Source organism: Tetrao urogallus (genome assembly GCF_951394365.1).
Source record: "Tetrao urogallus genome assembly, chromosome: 1".
Lineage (NCBI taxonomy): Eukaryota > Metazoa > Chordata > Aves > Galliformes > Phasianidae > Tetrao > Tetrao urogallus.
The window spans coordinates 51740196-51761668 of NC_136813.1; the positions used below are offsets into that span (position 1 = coordinate 51740196).

General features: G+C 45.6%; 1 protein-coding gene across 1 annotated transcript in view; it reads left to right on the top strand.

The window, feature by feature from the left end:
- CLYBL (citramalyl-CoA lyase) overlaps window positions 1-12951 on the top strand; it is a gene marked incomplete at both ends in the record, with an annotated part of 83495 nt that extends 70544 nt beyond the window's left edge. Inside the window, 2 exons of the mRNA XM_079540243.1 lie at window positions 261-385; window positions 12856-12951. Of these exons, the coding sequence (XP_079396369.1) occupies window positions 261-385; window positions 12856-12951 (221 nt within the window). The remainder of the gene's footprint in view (window positions 1-260; window positions 386-12855) is intronic.
- Between the last annotated feature and the right edge of the window lie 8522 nt (window positions 12952-21473).

Genomic DNA, 21473 nt, shown 5'->3' on the forward strand with positions numbered 1-21473 from the left:
ATGTATGGACTGAAATGAGGAGGGAGGAGAAAGAATTCTGGGTCCCTTCAAACATACTAAATGCAAGTATTGCGCCAGATATTTTTATTGTTAAAAAATCTGGCACGTAGTCCAGTTAAATAATAAAAGAAAACAAGTAAAATAATTAGTTCAGGAGCAGAAAGTCTGCGAGGCATAGGAGAGCCTCAAGTGGTTGGAACATTTTGCTTGAACATCTGTTTGTCGATGCATGATTCTGGTGTTATCAATCTTCTTTGTAGGTAAGCAGGTGATTCACCCTAACCAAATTGCTGTTGTCCAGGAACAGTTCTCTCCCAGCCCTGAAAAAATTAAGTGGGCACAAGAACTGATTTCTGCTTTTGAAGAACATCAGCGTTTAGGAAAGGTAAATATTTTGTTATATGATGTTATGGAAAGTGAATTTAAACAATGTTTAAAATTTAGAGAGATTGGTGGTGGCTGTTTGCGTTCGTCTTACAAAGCATGCTGCATACGAGAGTCACGCTTTTAAAATCTGTATCTGCATCGAGTCTGTAGAGTGTGTATTTATCATAAATGTCGCACCAGTGTGTTTACAAATAACCTGGCTGTCTTTTTCTCTCCCCGTTTTAACCTTAATTTTTTGAGCACAGAGCCTTCTGAGTACATGCATATATATCTGCAGAATCGGTGAATTAAAGCTGCTTCTGAGTCGCACCACCAAAAGAAAATATTTGCCAGCAAAAGGCAGGTAGATGGGCAGAAGACTCCAACAGCTTGTGCAGGCATAATTGATGGAAAGGGGTAAACAGCTGAGGAAGATTCAGTTTTCAGAAAATCTCTGTGCTGCTAAAACTGCCTCGCTTTTGGGGGGGTTGATCCTGCAAACGTCCCTAGCAGTGAGTAGATTTACTTCTGAGCAGAGCTGCTTGCGGATTGTGGTTCTTAATCATTAAAAAAGGGAATGTTTTATGTGCATTTACACCGATTGCTGGACCTGAAATTTGGATAGAGTGGAAAGCAAATTAACACTAGAATATGATTGTTCCTAATTTAGTGCATCATTGAGTCTCACGTTTCCTGCTCTGTGGGTTTCTGCTATGTAAATATTGCGGTGGTGATGCGCAATCTGTCTCCACTTTGTGCCAGTAATACTTAAATTAGGGGTCGCCTGAAGGAAGATTTTATGCTAGTTGCAGCATTGTCAGTTAATTATCTTAAAGGTTATTTGCTATAATCCAGTTTGCCTCTTTTTGAATGAAAAAAGTTGTGGTGAAATATGTTTGTCTTAGTGACAGCCAAGCCCGGGACAGCCAAAATCCCGATGTCAGAGCGGGTAGTGGGGGCGTGCAGAAATGGTTTACACTTGCATGTGTGCATTTTGAGTGGGAAGAAATATCTTTGTTAATGAAGCTCACATGTAGGGCTGTGCATAGATTCTCACTTTCTCTGGTGCAGCTTAGAGATTTTCTGTGTGTTTTGTCGCTTGCTGGTGGGTAGGAATAAGCTGCAGAGTGCCCCTTCCCTGTTCCCTTGTATCTCGGCTGCCCCAGGTGTTGTGTGTTACAGATTCTAAAAAAGGTCAAAGCAGAAACGATGCTTTCATCTCAGGATGAAAGTGTGACAAGGTATTTGTTATTGGTCTGCCCTTCTCTTTGCGAAGCTGCCGCATCCCGTCTGCGGTGCCGAGGTGTTTCTAATGCGTCCTTTACTATCATATTTGGGTGCCATCCTGAGCAGTTATTTCAGGGTCACTGTTACTGTATTACATGCCTGGATCTCTTTGTTCTACTTCCCCTATTTTGGAGGGTGACTGTCTTCCTGTTAGTGGTTTAGAAATAGAAAATCTGTGACCAGCATTGCACGTTATCTTGATTTTAAAAGCTTGGGTCTGTTGGCAAAGGCATCATTATAAATGAGCTGCTAGAGCAAGAGTGTGGGCAGGTAGATGCAGAATGAAAAAGTCAAATGACATGTTCAGCCCGATATTATTTATTTTTTACTGCTTGTAAAATGCTTTTAATTCACCGAATTTAGAAACTCGTCTATGGAATACCCCTGTCGTTTGTACAGCCAGTGAGGAGACTGGGAGAGATGTAACTACAGTCCCAGTCTCACACAACAATGAAGCTACAGATGTTAAAATGCAAGCACTCCGCATTAGCAAGCATTATTCTTTGGATTTGTTTCGTAGCTGCAATTTTATTGGCACAACATTGGTTTCCTGATCACATCAGCCATTTTTTGGTGTGTTTTAATAAATGCTTTTCATTTAGGTTGTAAGCTTCTGTAAGCAGACGCAAGTACAGATTTGGGGGGGTTTGCATCTTGGTGTATTATTTTAACCATGCTTCATATATGTATGCTTTATATCTGTCTGTAAAAAGAACTGGCAGGTTAATCTGAGAACTTCTGATCCTCACACCACTTCAGTGTTGCTGGGCTTCCTAACCAAACTGGAAAAACAGTTTTCTCTGTAGTGCTTCCTGCAAACTTCTTAGCTGGGTTTGCATTTTGGTATTAAAAACGTGTCAGCTAGAAGAGCTCAGGCAGCCTGATTACTTCATATTTTTCCAAAGCAAACATATCTCACCGAGGGAGCCTCTGGCTCTGCGTCCTAGAGACACGCTAAAATGTAAGTAATAACTCTTCCCGTGCCACCTCCTGACAAATGCTCCACACAGTGGTTTTAGTAATCCTCATGTCCTAATGAAACACCTCTTCTGTTTTCCTTCTCCTTTTATTTTATTAAAGCGTTCGTGTCAGTAGGGCTGAAAATATAGCTGTGGTTAATATGGTTGAGACTTGTGTGCTTTTGCCATGTTATTAATCAAAGTTGAAAGCCTGGAAAAAATAAATGTGAGGGATTTGTGTGGTTGTTTGCGCAGCAGATAAGTTACTGGTCTTTGGTCTCTGGGATCGCAGTTTATTATTCATTGGTTTTAAAGTTTGCTGCCCTTGGTCAACAGTATTTTATATTAAAATACAGTGATCAGCTTTTACAATCGGTTCCAGTTTGAGAGAGACAATTACCATAATCATCTTTCTTTGAGAAAAAGCTGAGGCAGGCTCCTTCGTCCTGGAAACTGACAAGCTTAGGCAGAGCAGCCCCCGAGTTGTATTTGAGTATAGAGGTTCCTAAAAATTTGCCTATCAGATGAGCACTGCAGAGCTGGAGATGCTGTGACAGCGTCCAAACAGATGAGTGTTAAAGACTTTGCTGGCCGAAAACAGGTTTACTTTACGGAGACCGTACTGTTTGGGGCGTTGTTTTGGTTTGGCTTCTAGGCTGGTTTCATTGTATTTTTTTAAATATATTTTCAACTTGAAAAATAGCATATGTAGGAAATAAATAGTAACAGTGCATTCTGGGCAAATAAAAGGCAAACGCTAAAAATGTACATTTCATGTTTTATCAATTTACATATTAAATGTTCTCTATTGTCTAGGACTTTGAGATCTAGAAATAAAAAGTACTGGAAGAAAAAAAAAAAAAAGGTATTATTTCTGTATTGTTTCAGTATTTTTCCAGCAGATCTGTTTTAGTAGGGGATGTGATTTCCAAAATCGATAACTTCATCCTAAAGAAAGCGGGTGTAGCTGTTGGGAAAACCTAAGCATTAGATAAATCAGAGTGTGCTCAGAAATGAAGGAGAGAGGCAATAAATGTTGTGTTGGCAAAGTGAAAGTCAGATTCTATTCTAAATTTTTATAGAATTTGAGCTGCATTAAGCACAGAAGTCAGCTTAGAAATCCAGATTAACTGAGTGTGAGAGGGCAGAGTTAATGGGAGAAGCTGCTGGCTTATTGTGGGAAGATCTCACTTTGCTGACTGCCGCTGCTGCTCTCTGCTGTGCAAGTAACTCCCGTGTTTATGCTACCAGCACATCGGGTGAACAGAATACCTTCTCTATCAGTTTGTGCATGATGAGTGAGTGAGGCACTGTTGCTGTAAGAGGATCTTCCTGAATCGTTTGTTTTTACAGTAAGATTCAGACAGAAGGGAAAACAGGAGAATCGAGTTAAGAGGTTGCTTACACGTTTACATCAGCGTACTAATTTATAAGTGTTTTCAAAGCACCTGCACATCGCACCAGGCACAGGGAGCTAAATGCTGCTGCCAACATTGCCTGTCAGGTAAGGAGTGTTTAGAACCAAGGCGAGCAATTCACAAATCCGAGCTGTAATAGGGACAAAACAGAAGAAATATCTGTACACGCAGTATCCAAACACGCAGACTTCTCCTCAGAAAGCTTTTGGCATACGTTTCTTGCATTCAGTTCTGTGCCATTGTACATCGTGTGCTCAGCGGCGGAGGAATAATATTTATGAATGTTAGCGATTTGACAGGCTGTAGAGCTTCTTTTACGGGCCTTTCCGGGATTATGAAAAATCTTAGGAATGCATTTATTTACACAGCATCCACCCAACAAAGGGATGGAAATTTCCAGCAGTGGTTCCCTCATAATGCTCTTTGTCTGGGACAAGCTGCCCCAAGCCACTGTATCTTGGAGACGATGCGCCTCGCACTTGGGCCCTGTCCAGCTCCTGCCGGGCCCAGGAGGGCTCTGCCTGCTGAGAGCAGACCCCTCGCAGGGCTAACGGGGCGGTCAGGACCCCACGGGGAGCACAGGGTACCTTGTTGTGTGTTACACTGATATAGAGTACATTATATTTGGGTATCTGCAAGGATCCGTTGTCCTCACGAAGTGGGCAGCGCGTATTCCTCACATGGAGGATCCAGAGGTTTGGGTGGCATTGCTGGAGTTAGGAAGTACAGGCTCGGGTGCTTCTCTGTGTGTAAATGGAGAGAGCTGCTAGGATTTAAGCATGGGCTGCTGACAGGCTGCTTGTTTTTAGAAGTGCAAATTGATGCATATGTAACAATAGAGACTGCATTCCTGTTTCAAGTTCATCTGTACAGTTGTACAAAATGTGTGTTGTGTTACACTGAAGGCTTTTCTCTTAGGAAGACCCAGCTGGGGGCACTTTCTGAGCCCCCTCAAGCAGAGCAGTTGGGGATGTTTTAACTAATTACTTGTGCTCTACCTGTTCTTATACTGGCACAGTCCTGAGGGAGATGTTCCAGGTGGGGAAAGCAGGAGACAAATTTCACTGCACAGGGCTGCAAAGGCTCCTAAAGCAGGGCAGAAACTCACACAAAACATTTTCTTGCTAATTCTCCCTTCCTTGCTCCCCAACAAGCATGTATTGCATCTTTAATCTGTTCTCCTCCTCTCCTTAAAGGCCAGTGCATGGGGTCAGAGGATCTGGGATCATAAAATCATAGAATGTCTTGGGCTGGGAGGGACCTTACAGCCCATCCAGTTACAACCCCCTGCCATGCGGTTGTAACCCACTAGACCAGGTTGCCCAGGGCCCCTCCCAGCCTGGCCTTGAATGCCTTCACAGACAGATTGTGCTTATATACTGCATTTCTCTGGTCAGGAGGACAGTCTCCACACACCTTCATTGCCTGCCCAGCCAGGGACATGGCCCCTGCCGTCCGGGACATGCACCCACAGAGGACAGAGGATGTCACCTTTCTGGGGTCCAGGTGCCAAGCCTGTCCCTCCATGTGGACATCTCCATGTGGAGGTGCAGTGCCAAGAACCACTTCGCACAAAGCAAATCGTGAAGGCAGCCATGTGCCCAGCCCTGCTTGCAAAGTACTAACAAGTGCTCACTTTTCAAAGCAGGATCTGACATGACATGTCATACTCTCACCAGATGGCCCTTTCTAAGGCTTACTGAGGGGAATTTGGAGGCCTTTACATCCAAAATATTGTTTCAGGTAATTTCAACAGTAGCAGTCGTGCTGCCTTGCAGCTCCATTCTGTGCTAGCTGCCATTCTCACAGAGCTAGAGCAGCTTTCTGCAAAAGCTCCCTCAGCTGGAATAGAGAAACGCAGTGAAGAATGGCTGCTCAACCCTATTCAGAGAATTAATGTGAAATTAGAGATAATAATACAGAATACAAAAATAATAGCAATTCCCTTCTTGTTGACAGAACAAGCTTCACCGTTGCTACTATTCTTGCCTGTGTTGCTTCACAACCACCTTCCTTTTCAGTATCAAATGCCTTCTGAGTGTCCTGTAGGCACCTACTTCCAAATTCAATTTTCGAGGTTTTAACAAACTGCTTCAGTAACTGGAAGCCTCAAGTTAATTTTGAATGACTTAATTAAGGGCATCTGAGGATACTGATCTTAATGTTAGTTACTTTTCATTTTTCTGTATAATAACTATCGTGCTTGTGGTTGAATATGATGTTTATCCAGGGAGCTGCTTTTGTGCTATGAAGTAAAGATTTCCTTGGCAGCAGCATCTCCAAACCAGTGTGCTCTCTAGACTTCTTTCATTCCCCATCCATTATATAGATGACGGCTGGAAACTAAGGAAGAATATTCCTAGGACTCTCTTTGTTTATTTGATTTTATTCCTTCCTACTCTACATGAACACACAGGAAGGCAATAACTACAGTGAAAAGGAATCTAGTGAAATCATAAAGACAGCAATTAAAAATCCTGGTGCCAGCCTTTCACTCAGGGATCTTACACAGGTTCAGTGCAAGGTGGAGACCTCTGTGGCTTGAAGCAGTTTCTGTGGCTGGACCAAGCAGGATCTGTTGGCCCATCCCAGCCTAAATGGCTGTCTCCACTGGTTCAGACAGTCTTGGGGAACTGTGAAATGGAAACACAACTTGCCTGATCACACAGCAGGGCAGGACCTTCATCCGAGGACTGGGAACAGTAACATTGGGTGGAGGAGATGGCACTCCTCAGGACTGAAATAATAGATTTTCTGGGTCCCTGTTCTTCATCTTTCCTGCCCCATTGTGGACTGGGGGGATCACAGAGTCCTTTCCACCTGTTGAGCTTTAGAGAGGACTTTCCTGTCAGAGTTCATGTACTACTGCTAGGGGCTTATTTGAGGGGAAAAAAAAATCTCTGTTTCATGTTGCTGTTGCTCTTTTTTTCTCGACCTTTTGTGTCCTTCCATCATCTCCAAGAGGCAGAATCATGTCTCACACACACAGGCTGTCGACTAAGTCTTGCATTACAAAGTGATACATCCTCTGTACCCAGTAACAGCTTCCGTACTGGTGGAAGTTTACGCAGGTGAGAAGAAACAAAAGGCAGTGATATTTAAAGTCTTATTCACATCAAGACAGGATGATGACAGGGCCTTGCTGGTGTACATACATATATTGCAGAATCCCCTCCCTATTCATCCCTGACTTCTGTGGGTCACAGAGACCCCCTATGTATCTCCTCATGCCAAAAGGAAATTTTTGACAAATCTTTCCAGGCATCATTTATTTTTCCCAAAGGTCTTGTTTATAAGTGCCTTCCTTTCCTCATGTAACATTGTGACCAAAAGAGGCAAATGTCAAAGGGTTCAGAGCAGAGGATATGAAAATATGCAACCGGAAAAGCTCTTCTAGCTTGCTGTGATGGGAGACCTCAGTTTGTTGTATGTGACCGCACTGGTTCTTTCTCCATTTCCTATTGCAAAGATGCTAAAAGAAGGCTGAGAGTTGTGTGTCAGTTTGGAGGCAGGACAGACCTGAGCAGAGAGGAGTGGGAGACTTTTTCTTGCTATAACCTGAAAAACATGCTCAGTTGACCCAGATATCATTGACCAGCTCCTAGCAGCTCACTGACCTTTGGAAGTTCACCAAAAATAAAAATGGAATTGTGACCCAGCTCTCTGTGATGGGTCTTTGGCGACAACTTGCAGCAGAAAAAGAAAATTAATTAAGCCTTCATTCAGCACCATCACAGCTGTTAGCTTATTTCCTACTCTTGACTTCCCCAAAAATATGGTTTCAACCTTCTGTTTGAAGGGAAAGTCATTCCTTTGTGGTTAGGCTAATCACTCCTCCCCCAGGCACAGACCCAGCTCCATGTGCTGCGAGCTGGGCTCCCTTTTGTTCAAATACCTGTAAGCAAATCCAAGCGTTCTTTTTAAGCCCTGAAGCAGAGATTTCCACATTTCCTCTGCAGGGGGGTGCTTAAAGAATGTGTGTTTTCATTAATCCTTGAGGGAATTATCTTCCTGAATGCCATGCTTTTTAGGAGGACCCTTTGCCATCCACCTGCTTCCTCCCCTCCTCAGAAGAGCAAATCTGCCATTCTTCTAGGGCACAGCACTCCCATTTCCTTAGGACAGGTTAATGTGCAGGATAAGGGATAATGTTCTCAGACCTGGGAGGATTTTAATGGGTTTATTGTACGTACATTTGTGGTCTCCAAAAAGTCCTAAGTAGACTTCTAGGAGCTATCCCCAAGTAATCCATCGAATTACAACAGAAATAGAGACTGCTTCTCAGGTAATTGTGTCTCAAAGACATTTCTAGTGTCTGTGGAATTGGGGACACTTGTCTACGGGAGTGCAGGGATTTGGTCTGCAAGGGAAAGTATTTCTAGTGGAATTGAGAAGAAAAGTAATTGAAGAAAGGCAAATCTCCATCAGCAGAGCTGTGTTTCTAACTAGCGACACCAGGGTGCCTCCAAAGGACTTCCCCTCACTCAAGAGCTTGCTCATCTTCTGAGCACCTAACCAGCAGCAGAGATTTGCTGGTAATTTCACAGGCATTCAATAACCATCACCTCAGGCCTATGTCTAATTCAAAATTCAGTAGCAGGTTCTTTCTCATAGGAACTGCAATTCCATGGAACATGACCTTGGCTCTCTTCTCCTTTTCTTTCACTGACCAGAGTACCCCATGCTAAGGCCCTGTCTGCTCATGAACATCTCCTGGTACCTCCAAGCCTGCCATCCAAATCTCCTGAGTAGGATCCCGAAGTAAACTGCTTTGAGAGAGCTGGCTATCCCCACGTGGGACTGCCCAGTGCAGTCCGTACTTGTAGACACACCACTGAGCACAGCACCGTTGGCTATATTATTTCACATTATATGAAATAAATGTTGGGTTTTTTTCTGCAATAGACAAACCACAAGCAAGGTTGATTAGCAGAGGTCAAGGCAATTGATAACAACTACTGTTTCCCAAAACAGAACGCGGAGTCCTCGCAACCATTTGGAGTCACATCTGTAACCAAAAGGGAAGCCAGTAGATTTTGGTGATTTTTTCAGATTTTCTCAGTACTTTCAAATATATATACTTGCTAGCCCTTAGGAAAACTGATCCTGCTTCTGGTATTTTCCTCCATCTAGGGAAGAGAGGATCTGCAGCTACGTTTGCAAGGAGCTCATTGCAGCCACCCAGATGGGTATGGGTAGATGCAAGGAAAGAGCAAATACTGAGGAAACTGCCCCAAGTGTTCCCAGGAGTGGGAATTCCTCTAATTCCTCCCTCTTGTCAACCAAGGGGGACTAGTTTGTCTGATTGCTGTCCCACATGTCCCAGAACAATTACTATTTTGCTTTAATTAACTCATTGTCTTTCATCCAAGCCATCGCTCAGAGGCAAGTGCGCTACAGAGCTATGAGGTCCCCGAAGTGCTCTGTACCCCAATAGCTTCAGCCAGCTTTTTTATTTAGTTTACCCAGTGATACATAAGGAAACAAAAGTGGAGGGAGTAAAACCCTGTATAGCACTGCACATTACATGGAGGTGTTTCAGCAGAAATGAAGAAGTTAGAGACTTCAATTTCCATGATCTTCTGCAAAGTCATGACAGGTGACTCACTGGTTTTTCTGTCCACTCAAAGTCACCACAACTCTTCCACACATAATAAATGCCAGCAAGAAAGTTGGATGTGGAGTTTTTTCCCCTTTCCTGGCTCCCCCAAAACGCATTGATCCCCAGCAGGTACAGAAATCGCTAACTCTGAATCCCATTCATTTACTTTCTAGGAAGATCAAATATGTCTTGCCATAGAAAACTTACGCTATGTTTGTGAGAGGATAGTATAGATTTAGCAAGCTCTTAACCATCCCCCAAATTTCACAAGGCAGAAGATCCTGGATTCTGCCTCATACAACACACAAGAAGAAGATCTGTGTGTTCCAGGAACCATCGCATTAACACATTTAGCCTTCGGTCATTGCACATAAAAGGTCAACGCCAAAACTTTCTGCTACTTGGTGCTTCTTGTATAGATGGGACACATTGGAAATTTATGACCTGATCCATGGCAATGCATGGACAGGGGTGTCGTCTACATTGTGAGCGAGGAGTCCCCAGTTATGCACTGAATTCTGTTAGATCTGAGTTAGTTTAGGCAATGGCTATGATTAGTTGGCCCCTTTTTGTCAGATTGCCTCTCCAGCTCCCAGCCTGTGAAACTGACTGACCTCTGTCAGCTCTCTGTTGCTGCTTCCCATGTCAGCAGGCTGGATTTCTGTGGCACTGACACTGACTGGGCTCAGTTCTCATTTTTCCAAGACTAGCACTTTTTGTTAGTTTCCTCTTGAAAAAAAAAAAAAAAGAGAGAGAAAAAGAAAAAAGAGGAAAAAAAAAAGAAAAGAAAAGAAAGAAATAGAAAGAAAAGAAGAAAAAAGAAGAAAAAAGATAAAAACTTTATCTAATTTTAATTCCCTTCCAGCTGTTTTGTTTGTCAAAAGCCCTCTATGTTCTGTTCTCAGAGCACTTTAGGACACACTGAAATTCATCATAGAGGGGACAGCACCTCTTTGGGCTTGGCCTGGATCTTGTTTCCTTGAGAGCTGACTCTGGGTCTGACCAGCAGCTGAACTACTGGAAGTACAGGCTGGAAGTGTGAGGTGATTGAAGACCATCAGCCAAAAAAAAAAAATTGAGATCTATGGCTACACCGATCCTCAGATTAACACTATCAAAGTCAATGGTGTTTATAGAAAGTCTCGTTTTCTTCGTATTAATGTGAATATAAAAATCAAAAGAGTGTTAAGGGCGAATTTCTGCTACCAGAGACGGAAAAGAGAGCGTGGGGACAAAGCTGTAATTACGGGTATTTCCTATCTGCCGAAACCTGTGGGTGGAAGGGGAGGCAGTGAATAGGGCATATTCAATGGCATTAAAATCGGTTTCTTTTTCTGGACTTTAGCTCAGCACTGCAAATTAGCAGGGAGAAATTAAGCCTCTGAGTGAACGGGCAGAGAAGCCAAATTCTTTGTGCTACTCATTGCTGCTTTTTTTCCCTTTGAGAATTCAAATTCATAACAGCCAAATCTGCAGCTGCGTGCTGACAGGAGGATGCGCTGCTTACCTGCCGTGGTTCTGTGTTCATGCCTCCACGTGCTGCTATCCCATTTCCCTTTCAGGACGGGCCCTGAAGATCATGCCCTGACCCCACAACCATCACTGGGCACCCACCTCTTTGCACAACACTACGGGCAGTTGGGAGAGCTGCTCTCAGTGCATCCACTTCTCAGGGCTGGGAAGGGCCATTCCAGATCTTAACAGCTCTCTGCTTATCACACATGCATGAATTTCTCCTTTAAACAATAGCTATTCTGAAACCAACTGCTTATAGGAAAACAGGCACAATTAAAATGCATTTTTCTCACTGTGAAAAAATATGCCTTATGCTTACCAGGAGCGTTACATCATCGATTTGAGTGATTCCAAAGAATAACATCATAAAAGGTCTACTTAAATCTTAAGGTATTTTCACAACAGTTAATAAATGGAGTGGCTTGATGCTGCATCTTTTGTTAATGTTGAAACTATGCATGAAACTGGCTGGGAAGTCACTAAGGCAGAAAGTATTGTTATCGTTATTGTAATTAATATTGTTGTTGCTATTAATGTAGGCTTGATCGGTTGCTCTGTAAACAAGACATTCGATCTGAAGCATCTGCAGCTGAGTGCTGTCAGTCCGTTATTCTCTGACCCCCCTAAAATACTGCAAGCTCTAGCATGAAATCCTACTTGCAATAAAATCATAGCTCTAACTATTGCTTTGTTAATGGCTCCTACAGAGCCTGCTCTTATATGCAGTGATACTGATTTGTGTCATGTTAGTGTGCAAGAAGGATTTTGTTTTACTTGTTTCACAATGTGATTTAGTGTTTAATTCATACTCCTTCAGTCAACCGATGTGTACCACCAGAGCAGCACATTTCATTCCCATTTCTGTCAATGGGCAGTGTTTTCCCTCTGTTTATGAGATTCCTCCATTTAACCCCTACCAGCCCTCAAAGACAAGCAGACAGCAGCAAGCTGCCTATCCCAACCCGTGTGCCCGCAGCAACCCGTTCCCATGCCATCCCCCCATCCTCACCTCACTCACTGCCAAACCTGTCCCTGGACCCAATGCCACACTGCACAGGGTGCCCCTCTCAGCTCCCTTGGGAGAAAATTGCACCTTCGTGTTTGCTTTATCCAAGAATGTGTCAAGGTACTGTCAGAACTACAAATAACATTTCCCCCCCCCCCGTTTTCTGGCATATCCTGATGCACGGAGCTTTATCATCAAGTCTTCTCTTGGTAAGAACACCCAACTCAGGCTTTGCTTTGCTTCATATGTGTTTCTTCTGCTGAGTGGTGGCTGTGACACATTGCTGACTGCTTTGAACTCAGCACAGCACCAGCACAGAGTCCCTGGAAATGCAAAGTGAGGTCCGGCTTTCCTTGGTTCTCCCATCACTGCTGATGTGTGTTGGGATCGCTGCTGGGAAACCCCCTATAGCAGCATTCAGGTGGGCCTCACACTGCTTCCAGAGATTTGGGCTAGATTCTTACAATAACCACAATATTACAATAACCATTTGTTTTTCCCAGGCTCCAGCCATCCCCGTGCTCCCTGGTGGGGAGGCCCAGCCATACACCCAGACACGGGGATTCCCTCTGCCCACCCCAAAACCATCTTTATTCCAGGTGTTGGTTATCTCATCCCCTAGGAGCCATCTCTGCACCCTGCCAGCAGATGTCTTCTGATGGGAGAGCCAGGCTGCAGCTTCCCATGCTCTCTCTTTTGCAGGGCGCATTCACGTTCCGCGGGAGCATGATAGACATGCCGCTGCTGAAGCAGGCACGGAACATTGTTACGCTTGCCACAGCCATCAAGAAAAAATGATCTGGTAAATGGAGCGCTCACCATGGGGCCACGGAAGCTTGTTTTAAAAGATGACTATAAGACTTCAGGAGAAAAAAAAAAAAAATCAAATGCATCATGCTTAAGCAGAAATTCATTGACGTTTTGCAGATCTGCCATAATTTCCTTGCCAGAATTGCTCGTCGTTAACAGTGCTTGCAAGCCAAAGTGCCGCTCGCTCTCAGTGCCTGCCACGGTGCCATGTCATGCGTGATATCGTGGCTATGGGATCGTGGCTTCACAAGAGGACACCAGCAGGATATGAGCAGTGAGCTCCCCTCAAATAACCTGTGGACACCGGTCAGCCTTCACTCTCCATTTCCATGACAAAGTCCATGTGAAAGTCAAAGCTCTGGGTAATCACACGTCAGCTGAAATAAATGTGATGAAACTCACTGTCCTGCACAGGCTTCTCACCCCCCATCTCCCCCCCGCCCCCCTCCCGTATATGTGCCATTAAAACACTGCCCCTGCACAAGACTCTGTCTCTGCTTTCGGCAGCCGCGGTCGAGGCACGGTTCTCGGCGGCACAATGCGGCAGAACTCGTGCATATGGTCGCGAGTCAGATTTACATCACATTAGGGATACGGCGACAGGTCATGTGGGCCGTGTGGTTAACGGGCTTAGTAAAGCTGTTTTGAAGAGGTTAACCCAGCTTGTAGTAAGGGTAAATAAACATAACAACCGGGCATTGTCCTCTATTCAGCATGTACTCTTATATGGAGGGCTAAAGGGTATTGAAGCTGCAGAGGATCAACTTGTGGTTGCCAGAGGACTCCAATGAAGTTTGAAACACCAACAATCAGAGATTTTGTTTCTGTTCCTCATTAAATCATGAGCTTTTGTGCTCAGACTATGAACAACTGTTCTTTAAGAAATTAACAGAATGGGAAGTTTTAAACTATGCACCAACCTTTTCATGACCTACACAGCAGCAATGCTGCTGCACTTAGACAAACACCGCGGGGAAGGCTGTTCTGTTTATTTAAATTTGTAAATAGAAAACAGTTGTTTTTGGGTCTCATTCCTCGCCGCCTCCATGGCCGTTTTACGCAGGGAGTCACAGCACCTTCTCCCTCCCATCTGCTCTCTTCTCCTGCTTCCCGCACCTCGAACAGCACTTTTTGAAAGCTTTGCTTAGTTCTGATGGAGGGGAGAGGAAGGGAAAAAGAAAAAAGAAATAAGGAGAACAGAATCCAGCCTCAACCCAACACACCGTGCCTGGAGAGCTGTGGCTCAGCCAAGCCCCAGCACTGGGGTACGTATGAGATGACCCCAGGGTCCGAGTGGCACGGGGCGAGCTGTCCTGCTGCAGGGTGACTCATCCCAATGGTGTGGGGTGACCTGTCTCAGAGCAGGGTGAGCTGTCCCCATGGCACGGGAACCCCCAGGCTAATCAGATGAACGCAGGACTACCTTCCCAGATTGTATCTTTTGTAGCCCCCCCCAGCCCTAGCCCTGTGAGTCCCTTTGTTATTAATTCTTGGATGACTAAATTACGGGTAGCGCTGTTAAAACATTATCAGGACTAATGAGAAACAATTACTTAGGAGATGATCTGGGACAGGCAGGGCCAGGCGCATTTCTTGCTCTCCCCACAGATTACGTCTGTAAATCATCAGGTGCAGGGCAGCATGGGGGCGAGGCCTGGCACAGGGAAAGCAAAATAAGATACAGGGTCGGGATCTTTTTTTTTTTTCCTTTCGCATAATTTTTTCATTAATCTCAATAGGACCCGTGTGGCATAGATTGTTTTATTCCCTCTGTGCCGTGTCGGGAGGGGGAGTGGATTCCCCCATAACTCCTGCATTGTCCCTGCAGCCCCAGGGGTCCCGGCAGACCCTGGCCCCAAAAACTTCATTCCAGAGGAATAGAGGACCCGATTCCATGCCTTCACTCCAGCACTGGGGCACTTCCATTTCCCCCAGAGTCCCTCAGATCCCCTCCAGCAGAGTCCCGCGTTCATTTCCCAGCCCTAACGAGCTGCGCTTTATAACAAATAAAATCCCATTTATTTGTTTCTCAGTTTACTTTTGGGAGCGCTACGTGCTTCCCAGCTTTATTCTGTCCCTATTTCTTCCCTTCTCTTTCCCTCTCCTTCTCTCCCGCCCGGTGCCAGGCAGGCAATTGATGAAACAAAACAGATTATAAGATTAGCAGCGGGATTTTGTGCATATTAATGATAGGGAAGGGCGCCGAATGGGTTTGTAATTGCAGATCTCGCGCTCGGGATTGGGAACTGTAGCCCTGCTGCAGCAAAGACCCCCCTGTGAGGTTTTCACATTGGAACTTAGGGGAAAAGTGAAAAAGTAATTACCAGAGCACAACATTGAAATGTTAAAGCACTTATTCTTTCTTTCAGCGTTCTGTTTTAAAGGGGGAAAACGGGCAAAATGGAAAATAAATTACTTTCAAATAAGTAGGTTAGCACCTGAATGCTAGTGTGCATTTTCCCTTCTGCTGTTGCTTCTTTTTTTCTCTCTCCGTTCCTTTCCTTTCCTTTCCTTTTTTTTTTAATCAGATTCTAGCAATTATTGAGCAGGACGCTGCTCAAGCCGCCATCCGGGAGGCAGCACGGGGAGAGGGCAGGGGCATGGCGGCGGGGGCAAAGCAGCAGTCAAGGGCTCTTCAAAGCCGCGCTTGGAAATTTAGAGGGCTTTTTTGAATATATCTTTTTTCTCCTTCGGTTTTGTTTTGAAATCGGGGCTTGAAAGGAAAAGATTGTTTTGGTTTCCTCTCCAACATCGGCATCAAACGGCGCTGTGGCAGGGATGCGTTTCCCAGTGCAGTCCCTCGCCGCTCTCGCACAGCATCGAGCAGTGCCCGACCCCGGGCTGTGCCTCCTCCTAGGGTCCCAGGAACAACCTCACCTTCCCGGGGCAGATCTCCCAGTTCTGGGGTCCGCACTCTCTCCCCACCGCCACCTCACGTTGCACACACGCCCTGCTGCAATTCTGCCGCCAACGGAAATCGATGAACCCAGGAGAAATGGGCTCTGAAAACTTTTTGTCTGGGTGACAGAAAAAGGGAGTACCTGCTCCTAGGCGGCAATTCCTTATTTTTGAAAGGGAGGGAGGGGAAAAAAAAATGAAAAGCAAGCACAGCTTTGGGCACATTTCATCCATTCTCTGGCTATTTTGGAGAACCATGCAGTCCGGGTCATCGGCTCCTGTTCTAAAGAGCAGGATGGGGGTAAACCTGTGGGGTGAGTCATTGCCTTGTTTTCTGTTTCTCCTCAAGCCCCTTTCACCTCCCAGCCCTGAGTGTCCTTCCCTAGGCAGAAGGGACTCCACTCCCCACGCTACAGGAGTGGGTGCCCTAGCAGGGAGATCAGCATCCCACTGTGCTCCGGGGCTGCAGCTTCCCAGCACACGGCTGATACTCCCAAATCTGCTCTGCAAACCGATGCTGGGTCTCACACTTCTGATTTTGTTCCTATTTCAGCTATCAAAAATCCCCGCTGCTGTAACACTCTGTTGGAGGGGTGGGAAGGAAGGATAATAAATTTTTTTTTAATTGCTTCCCTGGCTATAAATTGTCATGCATTGGGCTATTTTTTTTTCCTTGAACAAAAGCACAATTGACAGTGGGGCTTAGGGAAAAACAAGAGGGGGCTTCGAGCCCCACGGCTCCCCTGTGCATTGAACCTGAGCCAGGGGGGTGGCTGTGCCCAGAAGTTGAAGGACACCGAGAGCCGCAACACAACAATAGGGATTTTTATGTCTCACCAACTGTTTTTGCAGCTGCATCTTGCCCCCTCCTCCTCTCCTCTCCCCCCATTATTCCATGTGAGAATCAAGTACAAAAATAGGAACCGTGCTCTCCCTCCGTCCTGAGCAAGTGTGCATAAATCCAGACACCACAGAGGTCTGGAGCTGGTTGTTACCAGCAAGGGCTATGGGCAAACACAACGCTTGTTTCGTGCTTCAGTACTGCATTTTGCTCTTCTTGTCACGGATGGGAGGACATACCCAAAGCGCGCTGCTGGCATGCCTGGTTGCAGTGCTGGCCCCCACAACCACACCTCTCTGTTTCCCAGCATCCCCTCCATGCATGCATCTCCCAAATATCCCAGCAAAACCCCTCTTCTTACACACCACAAGCAGAGGCTGAGGGATGGGGATGGATGCCTGTTCACCCATCCCTCCAGTGGGGCTGTGCTGGGCAGAAGGGCAGGCAGAGCTCAGCTGACTCTGTAGTGGGTGAAAATACAAACACCTGAACTATTTGTAAAACAAACCAGCAAAATTTGAAAAAAAAACCAAACATCCCTTTGAAGACGAGTTGCACTAAAGTCACTAAAGAAAAGAAACAAGTTTTCTTTGGAGCAGGCTAGGTCAGCATCTGACACAGAGCCTTGATGAGGGAGTTGAACTGGGCAAGCTCCATGGTATGTTCTTGCCTTATGTTTTGGTGATGCTCTGCCTCCCGAGCCTCTGCCCTCACTGCCTCAAGGAGCAGTGGGCACAGGATCCTCACCCACCCATAGGCAGCCCCAGCAGGTGCTGCAGCCACAGTGGGCAGCTGCCTCTTGGTGGCAGGCACAGGATTCACCTGTTCAGTGTGGCAGAAACGCAGCCATGAGTCTTTTCACTTTAAGGCATGTTCCTCTTACTGGGCTTAAGTTTATGACAGTATTTATACCCTTTAAAACTCTTTTTTTTTTTCTTCCAGTTTGTATTGTACTTTATAACAAATCCACTCCAGATGCATCATCACTGCATGCAGCATGCAACTATGTAGCATGGGAAGCAAATCATTCCTTTCTCACTGTGGTGTGGAACAGAGCATTTGCAAAAAGCATCCAAACTCTGCCATTCAGTTCAATTTCAGACTAATGTCCTGCCCTGGTATCATTTTGGATGATTTTTAATCAGGCATATTCTCTGCTATTGCTCTTACATAAAACACCTTGCTGGCTGAACCGCGAAATGCTGCAAAGGCACCGATTGAAACAAAAAGATATCGTCTGAACTGAAATGTGTCCCATCCTCAGACAGCGTCCTGAGCATCCAGGTGGTAAGGGACGTTTTTCAGCCACGTGCAAACTGTGAACCATATTTGAAATTAAGTCTCTGTATTAAAATCGGCATCTCTGAGCCTCCCGCTGGCAGCCGCTGCTGTTCAGCACGGTGACATCTTCCCTGGCACCGGCGGGCTGGGAGCTCGCGCAGACGTCGCCAAGCAATTTCCTACTGCTCTGCAGATATCAGGGCTTTACAGCGACATGTGCCAAGGAAGTACAAGGAGTGCAAGGTGATGGAGGGAGTGGGGAAGGGGCCGTGGGTGCTTTTGTCCTGCACACAAGGGTGGAAGCCGTTTCACAATCCTCTGTTAAAGCAGCATATTGCTGATGTCACAAATTATGTCATTTTTCAGCAAGCTGTTAAGGAGCAGCGGGATGCTTAGAGGTCCCAATCTGAGCGCACAGCTTGAGGCCTCATCATCCATTGAAATCAAGGAAACACTCCAGTCCCCCGACCTCTGTTTACAAATAATATATCAAGAATCAGGATTCCCACAAATGAACTTTCAGGAGCCGAGCTAAAGGAAAAAGGTGTATATATATACATATGCATACACACTCGCACACATACATACATATATTGACGTATGTACGTGTGTGTGTATGTGTAGTCAACTGAAGTCTGCAGTTTACCACCAGGTTTCTTTGAACAAGCATTTTCCATTCTTCCTTGGTGTTTGGAAGAAATGCCTCACCACCACTTCTACGGCCTTTTCACACAGAGCCCCATCGAAGTCAGAGATACCAGCACGAGAAGGGAGTACAGCCTAATCCCATTCGTTTCTACTTTTAAAAATAGTTGGGGTTTTGTGTGTGTCGAGTGCTTATATAATGTAACAGTGGTCTGATTTATAAACATATGCATAAGAAGAGACGTATTGATACCGGAATACGTTGTAAAAAAATAAAACAACAACAGAAATGTCCAAAGAGATAGCAATTGGTAGAGCAAACCAGCTTTTGAGGCTCATCTTCTCTACTTGGTGAGCCATGTTTGTAGACATATAGTCCCCCCACTAGAGTGGAGTAAGCCTCCGTGTCCTCCTGACACTCCACGTATACCTGGTGGATCACAGTCTTCATTAGAAGATGAAAAATGCCTATTACATGATAGGCCAACCCAAGAAAAGGAATTAAATCCAGAACTAACCATACCAAATCCATCTCTGTGTGCTTTTACCCCATGCGTTGGTGATAGCCAAGGCTGCAATGCTCAGCCATAGCTCCCAACTACGGCTGCTGCAGCAGTGCCACTGCTGCATGACCGGCACAGGGTGCTGGCAGGGCATGGATGAGGTGGCTCTGCTCTGCTCTGCTCTCTCATTAAAATGATTTTAATATTTTGCTATTGATTCACCAGCATTGTTGGCTGTACCTTCCTCTACTGGAAGTGATATACCAGGGCTGGATCGGCTTCTCCTCCGCAGCATATCCTTGGTTTAATTACCTCTGCTGCTATCCCCCTCTATCTGCACAATAAATGCAGTTGCTTACAGAAACATGATTACAGGATTAGAGTTACTGGGCCCTCGCCCAGACAAACGCGGTGACAGAGCATAGCACTGGCACCTCCGAAAACTGCGCTGACCTCAGGCATCTGCACTTCAAAGGCCACAGCCACAATCTGAGCTTCATTAGCCTTCAAGGCTGACGTTACAGGAGCACTACTTCCTCAGCCGCTAATGGGAAACACTCTCCTCCATTTGCTGTTGAGGTGTTAAAAGTTCCTCTTAATGTCAGTTACCGAGCCACAGCTCCACTGGTACCCAGTGATGCCTTGTGGGGCAGGGCTAAGCCTGTACCAAGGGCAGCACCCTCCTGCACCTGGGGGAAGGAGGGCTGTATAAGGGTGTGCACCTCTGAGTGGCTGAGATTCGTGGCGCAGGCAGGGAGAGGCTGAGCAGCTACCTGTGAGTCAGGGTAATAATTCTCCTGGTCAATCTGCACCCATACAAGAAAGCTTAAGAGACAACTGGAACATTTGTCTTTCCTCTGTTGCTTCTATCTATGTGATGTGTTCAGGGACACTGATCACTTGTGACTATGTTTGCACAGTCCTAGCAGAGTCATTCAGTTTTTGTAGCCATGAATCTAACAGAACAGCAATACTTGGGGGATAAGGCCACATCATCAGCTTGCACAAAGCAGCCTGGCTATGTGTGCTGGAGGAAGCCTCAAAGTTTCCTATTTGCACAAAAGGAGAAAATAACACTTATCCCATTTGGGGTATATTTGGGAGTATGTATATTTGAGGTATATTATATATTTGAGGTATATAGTATATTTGAGGTATATTTGGGAATATTTGGAAATGCTAGAAGACAAGGAAACCATCAGATAGCTTTATATGAGGATGAAATGTCTGAAATTATGTCTGAATTAATGAAATAATGTCTGAATTATTCTGTGTCTTTGCCTATGGGATGGCTACTGCCACGTTTGTAGCAGGAGCTGAATAAAGATGCACGCCCACAAGTTCTCTGACTGGGTCAGTCCCCAAAAACAGGGTCTTCCTCAGGGCTGAGGGTGCCTTCTGAATGGACTGTCTGGATTCTCAGGCACCAGCAGAATCATGTCAGCTCCTAGCATTATTTCAGCTTACATGTCCAATAGAGCCAGGGGCTTGCTTCGGCTCACAGGCTTAGCCCCATTCCCTCAGCTTGCTGGATGCTCAAAAGCCTGGCACACTGTCAGGGCTCACTGCAGATCCCCAGGCTTTTCTCTGGGTTAGGAACTAAGGCAAGATGAGAAGCTGAACAAGAAACATTCAGCTGATTTTCAGCTAAGCAGCTTCTCACCACAGAGGCTTACACAAAGGTATTTATTTCCCAGGAAGTTGTCGCTGGATTTCCTTTTAAATTAAATTACAATCTTTCAAAGAAAAGGGAATTTCCCCTTTTCTCCATGAATTACTGATTCTTTCCAAGCTTTCCCCACACCACACACACAGGGCTGTGACCCCAGTTGAAGATTTCCATCACCCCAGACCCAGGCAGCGCATGAAGCAGGCCGCAGAAGGCAGCAGGAGGGGTACAGGGGTGCTGGGGTCCATGTGAGGGGCTGCTTTGAGAAGCCAGTCTTTGGAGGAGTTAAATGGAATTCTGGTTGCTCCCATAACCAGGAGTCTAAAGCCAAATCAAGAGGAGGAAAGCAGCTTCCCACCACCTCTGCTGTGCCAGCTGAAGGAAAGCCCAGCAGCGCTCTCAGTGCGCCCATGCCGGCCTCCTGCTCACAGGGGCAGGACAGCCTGTCAGCCTGTCACACTGCCGGGCTCCTGGGGTTTACAGACTCCTCAGTGTTACCCCAAGCAAAACCACAAGCCCATAAAGCAGCCTTTTCAGTAAAACCTTCTGCCGTTTGCCTGAAGCCAACACATCACTCGTTTAAAAAGGAAATAAAAAGAGCCCTTTCCCCCTTGGGAAGCATCCCTTCCCCATCTCTCTCTCATGGCCCAGGCCTGGTGGCTTTGCAGGGCTC